This window comes from Mollisia scopiformis, assembly GCF_001500285.1.
Source record: "Mollisia scopiformis unplaced genomic scaffold LY89scaffold_43, whole genome shotgun sequence".
Taxonomy (NCBI): Eukaryota; Fungi; Ascomycota; class Leotiomycetes; order Helotiales; family Mollisiaceae; genus Mollisia; species Mollisia scopiformis.
In genome coordinates, this window is record NW_017263623.1 from 95,385 (window position 1) to 109,826 (window position 14,442).

Sequence of the window (14,442 nt, forward strand, 5' to 3'; positions counted from 1 at the left end):
TGGGTGATACTCGGCAATCTCCTGAGAAGGGTTAGCTAGTCCGAGACAATGTGGGGATATGGTACTCGCCACATCTTTCATCGAGCCTGTAGACCATCGTCAGCAATGCGTTCATTTAAAGTTCACTAGATCAAGTCTTGGTTTTTGACAACTCACCTGAATTCAATAGCTACCACTGACGGCGGACACCGTTTATGTGTCGTCTCGTAATTGGTACACCAAGCTCTGACGGTATAACGAACGTGGCCGCAGCGGAATTCGACTTGAGTGTAGTCACACATGATGACTCCTGGAGAGAGGGAGGGAGGGAAGGAAGGAGTCTTTGCCTGAACGAGTGAGGGCAAGATCGAGTTGAATTGAGGAAATTTTCGAAAGGTTGGAGAAAAGTAGGGTTTGCGAGGGCGCGGCGGGGCAGATGGTGGTGGGATTTTTTTTTTCTCTACCGGAGAGAAGGTGTCGTCTTGTCTTTGAACAAAAGAGTGAGATGCGACTGAAGACTTGATGAGTTGCTCTGATAAACAGGGAGATCAATCTTCTCTCTCTTCAATGGTGTATGTATGTCTGACGACGAGGTGAGGTTGAAGCAGAAGAAACTAAAGGGTCGTAGTAGTAGTGATGTGGGGTTGGGAAGAGGAGGAGGGATTTGCATGCATATAAGCAAGAGTCCAGAAGTCGACGGTCGAGACTAGATACATATGTACCAACCATGTACCCCTCGACGTATTTTCCTTAGGGCATGACCCGGTTGCTTCGGGCCATCCGGGTCTCACAGACAGACAAGTTGCCTTTCCGGGGTAAGTTATATGTGATAGCAGGAAGAAATATTGCGCGGTGGGGTGGTTGAATTATCCTGCGTAATTAATTCTCTCCAGCAGGGGAGCCAAAGCCTAGCGAACAATGCTGGCCTGGCTGCGCTGCACCAGAGGGTTCAAGGGTGGGATACCCATACCTTGAAGGAAGAACCAGGAAGAACAAGGGCAGGGAGAGGCTTGACTGGCTACTGCACTGGAAGGTCGCACGTGGAAGCCAGCCCTGGTGAGCCGTGGGAATGCCGGGGGGCTTGCTGGGGGGCTGCTGGAGAGAGCGCTGGAAGAGCACTAAACGCGCTCTAAACTCGCAAGCTAAAGTTCGTCTCTTGACCTGATTCACCCTACCCTGCGAATCCCTGAAGAAATGGCTTGAGCAAGTGAGTTCAGCCCCCATGTCGAAGGCTTCGGAACATGCTGTTGGGCCTAGTCTGGTGTTGACGGCGGTGGTGGGAGTGGTGGTGGAGGTGCTGCTGCTGCTGCTGCTGCTGTTCCATGCTGCTGCTCTCCCCATGCGCTTCTCTCTCTTCTTCCCAGTCCCAGTCCCAGTCCATCAGCACCCAATTCTAGAATGGACGTAGTTGACACTAGACTGCACGATCTCCAAGCCCAGCCCAAAACAGTCAAGCCGTCAAATAGCGATCGTATGATGTGTGATGTCTTTGACGATGAGCCGTTCTTGGCGTGGACCAGGGACTCTGTCAAAGGTAAAAAGACGATGGAGTCAAAAGTCAAAATGCGCGAACCAAGCAACAACGACGAACGAACAAGCGCAATTCTCCGAGCGTTTTGAAAGGAAAGGAAAGGCTTGCAGCGTGAGTCAGTCGTCAGACCGTTGAGTAGTAGTAGTAGCGGACTGTAAATACGGGACCGCAACGCTTGCGCATCCCAAGCCAAGCAACAAGAAATTCCCGAGGTAAGTATGCCCCACAATGGATCATCACAGTCTCAGAGTCAGAGTCCATAAACAAAGGGGGGAGGAGGACTCGAGGGGAGCCGTGATGGGAGTCAGGGACGGCAACTCGTGGAAGACGAGGACGGGGACGAGGCTCAGTGTCGTGGTAGCGATGCCCGACGTGATACCTACAGTACATGGGCTCGAGGAGATGGGCATTCCAGAAGGACCGCATCCCCTTCCTTCCTTCTTGCCTTCCCTTCTCCCTTCCCTTCCCTTGACCCCCCCAGGGTTTCAAAGCGGACCACAGCCAAAATGGAAAGACGGAGCGGACACTGCCATAGATCCCGCCGACTTGATTGACCTGATGGCCATCCCGAGCGCTCGTCTGATAGCAGATCTCCAGCTATTAAGGTTAGGAAGTTTAGGAAGGTCTCTTAGTTCCCTCACCAGAGCCACCACTCAGAGGCCGTACCTCGAGTTCGCTCCCTCCTCCAGTCCAGCAGGGGAGCATTCGGAGAGATTGTTGTACACTGGTACGTACAGCGGGCAATATTATTTCGAGGGAGACGACCTGCATGTCAATACTAGATCCACCCAAATGTAACTCTGGTGCCCACTGCAGCCCAGCTGCTCTCCTTGCCCAGTTCCCACCTTTCGAGTGACGCCCAAAGTCACGACGAATGCTGGCATTGCTGGGGGCGATGATCCAAATGTGGAGTATGTACCGGAGGATTACCATGTTATCGGTTCCAGCGTCGTGTTGCTACTGCTGCTGCTGCTGCTGCTGCTGCCGAGGTCTTCATGTCTTAATAGCCGGCGTCCCCTGCACGCAGCAGCACGATGAGTAAGTGGCAGAGGAGGGAGGAATATGAAAAACGGTTCGAATGTCTTGTCTCTCTAGTCTGCATATCAAGCTTCCATCTTCCATTTTTCGTGTAGGGTAGCATCATGTCATGTACCGGCGATGGCATATGCTACACTGCAAGCTTGTTATCTGTTGCAGTGCCCTAGCTGACTCCGGCCGAAAGCTTAAATGCTCAGACCGTGTACGAGGTGAGTGTATGTGCGAATTCATGCAAACAGCTGCATAGCTCGAGAATGTCGTGCGTACGGGACTTATGAGCTGCTGTATAGATCACAGTGAGGGTATGTATGTACTGTAGATGAGTGCCGTTGACGATCCAAGAGCGTCTATAACAGTGTCAAGCATATCTGGGCAGGACCCTCAGACTTGATTCGCTGGCCTGCACCTCCCCGGAGCTACGCTGGTTACAGTACAACCGCGACTAAAAATGTCTTGGCCCTCGTGGTCGTCGTCGTCGCGGAACTTTTGCTTAGTTTCCTCATGAACTCTAAAAGGCGCTCTCAGAACCGTACTCGTATCGACGAAGTAGCTCTCTCTTCAGCAAGCATCCTGTTCAGATCTCAGATCCTAATCGTCATATCTATGGACTAATGCTGCCCCCCACGATGTGACCTCCCCTCCCGAGGTTCACTCCTTCACTCGCCGACATATTGTAATTACATGTTCATCTGTGTCCAGACAGACACAGAGAATGAGAACGAACAGCCAGCTGCCGGCCGGTGATCAGGGAAGTCCCCAGGCCGTGCGCGCTCGCGTCGACATCATTGCGAACGTCCTGTACTTGAGTACGTTGGTCAGCAACCAGCGTCAGAACCCTTTGATCGTCTCTAAGCGACCCCCTTTCCGTCATGCGCTGAAGGACCAATGACCCCTCTGTAATCATATCACCACCACAATAACAATATTAAGACAGGACCCCTTGAACGTTCCCATACGAATGGTGGCTCGCGATATCAGCGGCCGAGCGTTCCCCGGCCGCTCTGTCTGGCCATGACGAATTGTGGATGACGGGGGACGCACCGCTTTGGGGAATCGAACAAGCCCCGAAGCCCTGAAGAGCAGCCGTGGAGCCCTTCTCTGCGTGGAAGCCCACCAGTGAGCTTCACAATGTCTCGCCAAGCCGAGGGCTTTCAGGGATGATCCGCGCTATAGCATCCGGTGGGACGCCCATAACCGCGGATTTGGGCTCTGTTTATGGGGCGAGGCGTTATGCAATGCCATTGTGGCAGCGCTGAGGGGCTCCTCCAAAAGAGGGAAATACAAGGGGAAGCCATGGCAGGAGGGGGTCTTATTTTCAGCCTTGAGAATCATCTGCACGAGTTCGTCGCAATGATTGCCTCTGTAAGGACGAGGAGGCAATAGGATGCTCCTTGAGGATCTAGCACCATGGACTAAACTAAACTCTAACGTACAAGAGCCGTCTAAATAATGTCCGCGCTATTAACGGCCGTTAACTTTCCGTTCCTTTACTCTTGGGGCCGGTAACATCGTTGGGTCGCAGATTGCGACGGTGACGAGCGCTGAAGCCCCTGACTGGTGGATAGTGGCAGTGGAAAGAGAATGAATGATAGAACTAGTGATCAAGTGCAGTGGACCTCCTCGAGCCTCAGGATCCAACAAACAGTAACAGTTGGTGGAGGTTCACATTACATTGCAGCACACCCTGGTTGGTACTCGGCGGACAACGACGCTTCGGTATTCAAATCCACGAGCCAGGAACGAAAATACGCGGAGCAAGATTTTGGGAGATTTCTGGAAACGTTTAATCAATTTGGCCCAGATCCCATCCCCCAACCAACTCCCAAAAACGACTTTACAACTGCCGGTTGGTTTGGAGGGAAACCTCAGCGGAGCTTCGTCCGTGGGACCATGTTACTCTGGAGGAGAATTGAAAGCTGAAGCCTAGGGCGGGAGCTAATATCGACGAAGTAACGCCACTAAAACAGAAACTCAAATTTGAACATTGGATCGCCAATCAAGCTCGTCCTCGACTAGAAGGCTAGCCCTAGCCGTTCCCACGAACAATTGTGTGATCAATCAGGTGCCGATGAAGCGGAGCTGATCACGAGTGGACAATCTGCTCGCTATTATTGACTTCTTCTGTGATATTTAATTGCGAATGCGACGGGAGCATCATCAACAATGAAACCAAACCAATGGCCTCAACTTCCAAGAAGGCCCAGACCCAATTGGTCCTCGTTGCAGAGACGTGGGGGCTCAAAACTACCTAGTGATGGTAAAGTTTCATCAACAAATTCAGACCCTTACCACGGCGTCAGGAGATGCTATTCAGCGTCCCAAGACCTGGTAGATCAATGGCAGCGTAACCTTTGCCCGCGACGGCCAAAGTAGAAATGGAGGCGCGAACAAACAACACTTGCAAGCTTGAAAAGTTGGAAGACGAAGTCCGCAACCGAAGAAAGGGACCCCCACGTTTCCAAAGGATGAGCATGCATGCAGTCGATCAATCACTATCCATCGACTGCCGCTACCCATAACCATACAATCCAGCAAAAGCAACTGCGCGAGAAACGTGCTCACAAGAGGGCTAGATCTAACTTTAAGAAGGTGGAAAAAGATAGTGGCTTGGGAAAGGAAAGAAAAGGAAGAAGAAGACGAAACAGACCTGGACGTTGAAACTAGAAACTCCCACACTTAAACCGGACCTTTAATACCAGAAGGAGAAGCTGCACAAGCGACATGCCTGCTGCCACAATCTTCGAATTCCTAATCCATTGCTCTCGTCCGTAAAGGATTACCCGAGATACATATTGTATACCTGATATCCAAGTCAAAAGCGCCGCAGACATACCTCAAGAAGAGCACAGCAATGCTACGCAAGCAAATCCCGCCTTACAGAAAACAACCCCAGCGGGCAAGCATTGGATGTAACACAGCAGATACCGAAAGCCACACAGACGGAAGCAAGCGCCTGCTCGCTTTCACACCCCTCTTTCCATGAACTCAAATACAATGCATCCCACCACATCGAACGAAGCTGCTGTGCCTCCTCCGCCTCGGAGAGCATCCGGCACACAGATACAGTACTATTGTCGAAGAGCATAATAAATCACACACTTGTGTCAATGCAACTGCTGCAGAGATGGCTCCCGCGAACCGTACGTACAGGTACATGCAGCGCGGATGCCCCCTCTTGCATCCGGACGCCGTGAGCGCCGTCTGTCTCGCTGGGGTGCAGCTACCGGTATTATTCCACATTGTCGGGTCGATCGAATCCTCCTCCTCCATATCCAGCAACTCACAGGTTGTGGATTCGTTCCGGTTGGGGTGTTTCCTCCTCATTGAATGAATGAGGTGATGACGAGGAATTCTCAGATGAATGACCTGATTTGTACGCTCTTGCATGCGGTATGGTGGCGGGTTTCTCATGTGATTGAAATCCAATGCGAGAGTCTGCTTCAAATCTAGATTCCAAAGCTTATTTGTCGAGGGGCACAAGATCTTACGATTATCAAAAGTGGGGGAAACTGAAATTCGACTTTTCGCCAGTAAGAGGAGGGAGCGCAAAACAAAGCAAAACTTACAAGTCAGAAGCACCTGATTATATATAAGAAGTCAATCATGCCACGAGTTTTGTACTGGCGGATCACACGGAGTTTTGAAACGTTCAATCATTACAATGCACATGAATTATACTCCTCATCCCAAACAAGCCACCAAAACCCACATTGCATACTCGATCATGGACGCCCCCTCACTTTCCTCTTTGGAGCTGGTGTGCCATTGACGGCCATGCCCAGAGACATCTTACTCCTCATCCCTACTTTGACTGCAGTCTTCTTCTCCTCAACCACCGGCTGTTCCTTGTCTGCTTCCTCCTCAGCTGTGACTTTCTTATCATCTGTCTGGAATTGGGCGAGCTGCTCTGCCCAAATTACAGTCTTGCTTTTCTTAGTCTCCTTCTTCTTTTGAATCTTCTCGTCAAAAACTTCCTTCAGTGCCCGTTGACGAGCTGCTGGATCATCCTTTTCTTCAGCTTTCTTAGCCAGGACTTGTGCTGGGTGAACAGCAGTACCCTTGTTCTTCCGAGTGTTGACTTTGGTCAACGCTGCTAGTTCTTTTTCTTCGCTCCTCTTCAAAGTCACGGTGTTGTCACCGTCTTGGCCAAGTCTGCGTACCGGAATGAAACTAGGTGCAGCCAGAGGGCTCTTGATAGGAAGTCTCGTTCTACCACTTCGTCGTGTAGATCGTGGTTGTGTTAGTTCATCTTCATCTAGAGAATGATCGTTGTGCTTTCTGCGTTTTTTCGACGATTCAGACTCGACACTGACATCGAATTCATCATCCTTGGCGTCTGAAGCTGATGGTGAAGAATTGGCTTCACTTCCTAAGGGCAGTCGAAGTGGCGAATGAGGTAATGATCGCTTTCTCTTTGGGATACCCGTGGCGGCTTTTGCTGCTTTGTTCGCCTTGACTCGAGTAACAAAGTCTCTTAAAAGGTCTGTGTCATCGTGGTCAACGAGTGGTCGTGGTTCGCTATCCGAAGGGTTCTTTTCAAGAAGCGCCAATGTTGAAGCAGTCGAAATCGTCGCATCAACGTCTTCAGTGGAATCTTCTTGCTCAAGAGATTTTCTATCTTCTGCTGTGGTCAACGAGATAAGTTCAAGGACTTCATGTTCTTCAACAGTCTCGTCGACTAGTTCCTCTCGTACAAGCTCGGACGCACTGGACTCAGTGTTGATTTTCCCAACGGAAGGGAATAAATCAAGAGGCTGGTTCATGTTCGTGGCAAGTTGTGCGACATCAGGTGATGCCAACTCACTATCCTCTATGACCATATCCATCAGTGTGGAGTCAACATCCATCTCATCATTGGGGTTTGAATGTTCAAACTCAATCTCTTGTGAATGGGAATGAGACTCCTGGATAACGGATGTCGGCGGCATCTGTTCCACTTCCTCGATGGTCTCATTTGCTGGATTTTCAAAGCAGGAGTCTAGGTTGTTGCTATTTCCTACATCTCCTTCCTCCATAGAGTCGTCACTCTCCGTCTGACTGGTCTCTTCTAAACTCGTAGGTAGCGAATCTGCTACTCCACTGTCGCAAGTATTTTCTTCTTCCGTGGGGTCGCAACCACCGTAAATAGAGTCTTCATTGCCGTAAGCGGCAATAAGATCCCGCGCGATCTGGAGATCAGGAAGTTCAGTTGGGATAGAGTCAGAAGATTGCGAGATGGTGAGATTCTCGGGCTCCGTGATAAGGCAATCAAGTTCGTGTGACGCTGAAGACGAAGCTGTCTGTTGTAGAGATCTTGCCTCAACAATAGCTTGCATTTCCGCGCTCTGTGAAGAAGACGTCGTTGACTTGATGGGGGATACCCGTGTACTTCGCCGTGAGCCCCGCTGTGGGGTCTTCTTGTTGGATCTTGGGGTAATTGCGCGAGTAGAGTTGTAGGCTATATTTTCCATAGACTCGAGTGTAACTGATTCAAGGTCGGCAGCGCTTGTTGTTAGAATTGTGTTTTCTTTAGCAGAACTTGTCGAGTTGTTGAGGTTGGAATCTTGCGAGAGTGCCGGAGACGATTCCTTGAGGATCGGGTGGTGTCGTGGGGAATCTATCGGCTCCTCAGAATGCTCGTTCCCACTAGCATTATCATTGTCAAGCTCGAGGCTTCCATCCAAAGATTTGTGCACAATAGTAGGAGACAACACTTTGCGCTCATCAGAAATGTGCTGGTCGAGTTCAATAACTCGAGCCTGTGCAACCAGTTCCTCTGCAGGACTCGAAATAGATTCCTCCATTGACAGATTTGGTATTTTAGAAATACTTTCAGTAGCTCGAAAGGTTTTGAAAGCTGGAGCTGACCAGACTACAACCGACAGTGAATTGGATGAGTTGTCGTTCATTGGTACCGAAGGCATGGCTTCTGATATTTCGTTCTGTGTGATTCTCCGTGTACTTTTGCGTAAGGACTTCCTGCGGCGCTCAGGTTTCTCGGGTGTTCTATGCTCTGTGTCCGCTGTTCTATTGTCCGTCCTAGGGGAAGGAAGTCTACTCGCATCGTCTACAATCTCGTTGTTCAAGTGGTTCGTCTCCGATGGTTTCGTGCCAGTCTCGAGGCTAAGAGAAATGATGATTGCTGGCTCGGCAGGAAGTTCTAGTGGAGCTGTACTTGGATGAATTCCATTTGGTACCTTTCGTAGAGGCTTTCGAGGAGTGATGAGATGGTTCGCATTCGTTCTCTTCCTAGGAACAAGCAGGGCGTCTGCATTGCCTGCTGCAAGAGATTGTCGTCCGTTCTTCTTAGGTGACAGCAGGACCTTGACGTTGGCTCCTTCCTGAATCAACTGCCACTGTGCATCGTTGATGTTCTCCTTAGCGCCCATGATTCGTTGCTTCTTCCTCATTCCTGCTCCTCCCTTCTCCAGCTCTACCAAGGCAGCTTCGAAGTTCTCCTTGTCGTCATGAGGAGCTTTATGGGCTGCCTTCTTCCATATCTTCTGGCCTTGAAGTCGCGGGGCACGAGCTTCGACGGAGGAACGTTCCCAAGCTCTTGTTCTTGGGCGCGGTTGGGGAGCGAATGCATCCTTGTAGATTTCCCTAAATAACGGTGAGTGTTGTTCCACTGAAGGAATTTGGACTTACAGTGTAGAGCTCTGGGGAGCTGTTGTATGGTTGCTGTCCATGGGTAATCAACAACGCGCAATAATTCGAGGCAACGCCGTTTAATTATGACACAAGGATCTCTCGTTATCTTTGAATTATAAACATGAATTAGGAGAGTAAGACTCTGTACGTCTGAAGCTGCTTGTAAGGATGAGAGCTCTTTGATTGTGGATATGAAGCATCGCACACGACCCGGAGCTGTTTTTGTTTACTTTTAGTGACCGTGCCATGAGCCGTGGCTAGGCCCGATTAGCTCTAGCGGATAAATTGTCAAGATAGTTCGGACAAGCTTCACGATTTTGAAAGCCATCAACGAATTGATCTAATTCCCCTCTCTGCCCACCAAGCATATCGAGTAAAGATCTTTCGAGCCCGCACTGTCTGCTGATACGACTCGAGATGCCTCCCAAAGGAGCGGCAACGAAATTGCAGCCGATGCGCCTGCCACCTCTACCCAAACTCCGAGTACGACGACCAAATCAAGCAGATGCGAATCCGTGTTTGGCACTCATGAGTTCTGTTCTCAGTGCGTATTTGAGAAATGTACGATCTTCGGAAGTTCGCTGACTGGGAACTAGCATGCTGGGCATCGGCAGGATACAATGTAGCTGGCTGTCAAGCGCTAGAAACTCAACTACGAACTTGTATGGACATGCCGGTATGGGACAACTGCTACAAATGGGCCACAAAAGAGTGGTAGCTAATATGCCTTTGAACAGAGACCGAAAAATCAAAAGAAGAACACTATCAACTACCACTTATCACGCATGTACCCGAATATTGTTGGACCGCGGAAGAGGAAGTGAAGCGGATGCAGATGTATGAAAATATTGTAATGGGACACAATTCCATGATTTCGAAGGCGTAAGGGATCAATCCTTGTACAACACAGCATCGCGTGGTGCGATATATGGGAGCATATGTGGGCGTACAGGAAGCAAATCCCAAGACTCGAGCCATTCCATTAGATTTCTGTACAACTGAAATAAATGTCTTGGTAGAGATGCATTGCAGAATTGGGCGTATCACAGGTTCACATAGAAGGCAAGGAATCGATTCAGTACTTGGAAGCTACCTTGCATTGTTGCTGCTATCAGGAAAGCTATCTTGTGTCGCTCGTAAACCATGAACCCAATGCTCATCAAGGCAATACGCCGTCCGTCCTGACCCCAAATGTGGCTGCGCCATCTTCGCAGAATGAGATGACGCCTAATAACGCCCCTCTGAGAATAAAAAACAACGCAAGATCCATGTTCGTCCCATCCCATTCATCTCAACGTGCATATCGTAATCCTCCATCTAGGGAATGTAGGTTGTCTTAAGAAAGCAAAACATCAAACCCAGCCATGCTCCTGCCATGCAAAAAGTCTCAAACAGGCTCTCCCGAAAATGCTAGTTATCCATAGTCAAGCAGAAAAGCTCAATCTCCCCCAGCTGCCCAGCTTGATATTGGTATTTCTGTGCTTCGCGCCACTCTTGGAATGCAATCCGAACATCATCGTCCGATTCAATGGTCACCAGATCTCCATCTTCATCTCGATATCTTAAGCGCATCGTGCCTTGGCTGATGGCATTGTTTGAAAAACGGCCAACCTTGGCATCAATACGGTCAACAAGAACCTGATACTTGATATTGTAGCCTGCCACAAGAGTAACATAATTCCCATTGCAGTTGACCTTAACCTTGAGCTGATTTGGCAACTCAGGTTCGCCGCTTGTAGAATTTGCGCTGCCCAGTGGTGGGGACATGGTTCGACTATCAGCATTCGTCATTGGAATCTGAGTTGTGTTGCTCCTGTTGTATTGAGGCACTGCAGGGTAGGCTGACTGCTGTGTCATGCGATCCCGTTGAGTTCCAGGAGATTGAGTATTAGACCGCATCGGCAAGCCATTCGGAGAGCTGTTTTGTGATCGCGGAATGCCTGCATCATAAGCGGGGTGTCCTTGCAGGTGAGACGGAATGCCTGGTACTGCTGGCACCTGTTGACCGCTTGCGGCACCATTTGGAAGACGTCGTCCTCCATTCTGAGCATTAATGTCAGGAGTGCTATAAGATCGACTTCGCTGCTGTGCTACACTCGCCTGGTTTTGTGATGCCATGGCTGGAAGAGAAGGTCTTTGTGGTCCTCTTCCATTCATATATGCATCGGCAGGGTTCTGACTGCCGCGTGATGGTGCGCGAGGCATTGCAGGTGCAGTATAACGGTTGTGATCCTCTCCCCAACCTCCTTGTGGCGTTCCTTGGCGAGGGAAAGGGAACATCGAAGACGCTGTACTTGTTCTTGAAGATGCAGGCGATTCGGCAACTGGAGAGAAGTATGAATCCCCGTTACGCTGACCAGGGGATGGCATCTGTGACGCTATTTGAGTCTGTAGACTCAAGGGCGGAGCTGAGATATTCATAGGAAATTGCCTTGGAGGCACAGGCCCACGAACGATGCTTGCCATTGATTGCCCGCTGTCACCTGTTGTAGATCTCGACCGGAGACTCGTGCTGGAAGCATTTCGGGGGATTCCAGCAGGTCCAGGGTACGTCGAATTCGGTATAGGAGCCGATGCTGGTGTACTATATTCATCATCATCGTCATCGTCGTCTTGCTGAGCATATGGATTCGCTAGTCCGGTTTGGTCTCTCATCCAAGCAAAGTCAGCAGGTCCTGCGTCTGGACTGCTCCCGGTTTGGATTGAACTGGCATGTTGTTTCCGTTGACCGTCGACACCTTCATACCATTTCTTCATCGTCTCTTCGTTTGAAAACCTGATGATAAAGTTCTCAACACCTGGGTCTCCCTTCCAGAATATCTGAACAGTGTATGAACCTATGATATGTCAGCATTATTCCAAAAGTATTCCTGTTCGCGTTACCTTGCTTTGCCAATGAGAGAACTTCCGTGACATTGGTCATAAAGATTCTTCCCTTGAGCTGAAGCTTGGCGTTCTTGTTGGGTTCCTTGTTTCTGTTCTTATCTTTCTTGTCTTTTTTGTCTTTCTGGGCGCCCATGAGCTTATCTTTCGATTTGTTCGGGTTGAGTTCCTTGCAGCAAAGCAAGATGCGTTCAAAGAGATATATAGTGTACTGTTCGTACTGCGGGCAATTGATGCCCAAACTGTTAGCGTACTTTTCTGCAAGAATTGGATCTCCTGTGACGGGGTGAGAGCCCTCAAAATGATGAAAGAGCATGTTGCTTAAGAAGCGATCTGTATCGCCGATGGTACTCCATCGGCGTGATTCAGCGAATGTTGCTTCTGACTCTGTCGCTGAAGCTTGATCCCATGAGGAGGCGATGTCTTCTGGCAGACTTTGAGTGTGGGTAGGGGTGGAACGTCGAAAAGATGACAAAAGCGCCTTGCGCTTGTGGTCGACGGCTGACTTGAAATCTGCAACTGATGAAGGATATCTGACGCTGGGGGGTCGTACTTCTTTCTGGACATCGCTTTTGCCTGTAACCACAGGAAACTGACCGTGGAGAAGCAATTCTCCAAAATGGTCTACCCGATGGTTTTTCCAATCATCGACACGTGCACACAAATCTTCAAGGGCTTCGGCTCTGAGCTCTCGGTCAACTGCGGCGTTAGCTTGGCTGAGAACGCGATTAGAGGCCTCGATGCCAGCAGTCAAGTCTGCTTTTGTTTCCTCGTCGGCCTGTGTCTTGTCGCGCATGTCCTACATGGAGTTAGCAAATCGTACGTAAAAGTTTTTTTTCCTGTGTACCTTTAGCAGTAGCGGATATTTGACCAAACGCTGCATCGGCTTGAGAAGGAATCCATCTAATGTGTTGAAGTCAACCACGACCGCATGTTCTGCCAGGGCGATCTTGTCGAATTCTCGTTTTGCAATCGCTGCTGCTTTCCGTTGATTCGCAATGAAGGGTTGGTAGATACCAAAAGCCTCCTCATAATTGGTGAAGGGTAAGCCCCATTCCTGCTTGTCATCTGGCAAGGAATTTGTGGTTTCAATCTTGATGAGGAACCTCCTTTGGAAGTCCAAGATGGCGTTCAGGTTGAGAAAGATATCGTGCACAACATCCCCGGGGATGACGCCTTTCTGTTCTATCTTTTTCTTCAACTCGTGCAAGTTTTCCAAGTCCTGTACATATTTGCGCTCGGTGTCCACAAGCTCCTTCACAACATGGTCCCTATAAGTCATTTTCACTCCAGGTGCGGCTGCTGATGGAGCTTCGTCTTCTTTCTCCGAGGTTAGGAGGAGCCCGCGTTGCTTTGCTACGTCGAGGACAATATTTATGACTTGAGTGACCTATTTCGATCTTGTCAGTCACTCACGCTACTTGGATGGGTGAATTATTGTCATGCAAGGGGGAATCAAGCGATCTTTGCGAGACTAGGAAAAGACGCACCTTGACGAAACCGGTCGTATCGTCACCAAAGAGATCTTGTAGAGAGAAGCACTCCCCAGGAGGTAACTTCAAGTCCCCCTTCAAGCATGCTTCCACAAACTTGAATGCTGCTATCTTTGGCCGCTTTGGTTCTTGGATCTTATCGTCAATTTGCAGGGGTTCGGGAGGTTGAAGAGAGTTGTATATCGTCATCAGAGGTGTTCCTTTCCGTAGACATCTCCACAGAGAAGAGACTGGGTCCATATCCTCCCCCTCATCTTCGTCATCGGAGTCATTGAGATGGGTGTCAAAGTTGGGAACTTGGGCGAGTCGTTGCCGTAGATTGACGCAGATTTGGTACAGTGACCTCGACGCATCCGCTCTCTGGTTGATGATATTATTTGTCGCGACAACGGGGCCACTGCCATTTGGGCTACCATTTGCGGACATTGGGATCTGCGGCACAAGGGTTGCAGAGCTGGTCATCGACGACAAGGAAGTTGACGACGAAGAGGTGAACGCTGTTGAGCCGGACAGCTGTGAGGATCGCGAACTATGGCTCATTGTCTGGCTCAAGCCGGCGCTTCTGGTCTGAAAGAGAGGCGCGGTGTTCGTCCTCGAAAGGGGCCCATGAGCCATATGCGTGGCAACGCCGCCAGATGACATGAATGTAGATCCAGAGTAGAGAGATTCGGCATTCAAGGTTCGAAAAGTTGGGAGAGAGTGATGGAGATTGAAGTCGAGGGGAAGTCGTTCCTTATTCCACTGTCTTGGTGGGTCGTTGTAATGTCTCTGTCTCAGGATGGCGGCGGCAGCGGCCTTGATGCCTTAGTTGTGAGGCACCTCAACAGGGGCGGATCCAAGGTAAGCATGACCAGCCAACTGCCATTCCCATTCATTCCTGTTCGTGCC

General features: G+C 49.8%; 4 protein-coding genes across 4 annotated transcripts; 1 reads left to right on the top strand and 3 right to left on the bottom strand.

Annotated features, from left to right (window-relative positions):
- Positions 1-31: 31 nt before the first annotated feature.
- Positions 32-281, bottom strand: LY89DRAFT_743795 (uncharacterized protein; the record flags this gene model as incomplete). The annotated part of the gene is made up of 2 exons (XM_018220982.1): positions 32-86; positions 157-281. The coding sequence occupies 2 exons, from the start codon at positions 279-281 to the stop codon at positions 32-34; spliced, it is 180 nt and encodes a 59-aa protein (XP_018060825.1).
- A 5,884-nt stretch (positions 282-6,165) lies between these two features.
- Positions 6,166-9,369, bottom strand: LY89DRAFT_790492 (uncharacterized protein). The gene is made up of 2 exons (XM_018223375.1): positions 9,176-9,369; positions 6,166-9,130 (listed from the first exon to the last, which is right to left on the bottom strand). The coding sequence occupies exons 1-2, from the start codon at positions 9,214-9,216 to the stop codon at positions 6,271-6,273; spliced, it is 2,901 nt and encodes a 966-aa protein (XP_018060826.1). The 5' UTR covers positions 9,217-9,369; the 3' UTR covers positions 6,166-6,270.
- A 138-nt stretch (positions 9,370-9,507) lies between these two features.
- LY89DRAFT_712578 (mitochondrial ribosomal protein 10) lies at positions 9,508-10,324 on the top strand. The gene is made up of 3 exons (XM_018217990.1): positions 9,508-9,722; positions 9,775-9,854; positions 9,916-10,324. Exons 1-3 carry the CDS (start codon positions 9,596-9,598, stop codon positions 10,000-10,002), a joined length of 294 nt encoding a protein of 97 aa, XP_018060827.1. The 5' UTR covers positions 9,508-9,595; the 3' UTR covers positions 10,003-10,324.
- A 264-nt stretch (positions 10,325-10,588) lies between these two features.
- On the bottom strand, positions 10,589-14,196 carry LY89DRAFT_678738 (uncharacterized protein; the record flags this gene model as incomplete). Its single annotated transcript, XM_018213769.1, has 4 exons — positions 10,589-12,015; positions 12,062-12,860; positions 12,909-13,451; positions 13,552-14,196. 4 exons carry the CDS (start codon positions 14,194-14,196, stop codon positions 10,589-10,591), a joined length of 3,414 nt encoding a protein of 1,137 aa, XP_018060828.1.
- Positions 14,197-14,442: the final 246 nt, after the last annotated feature.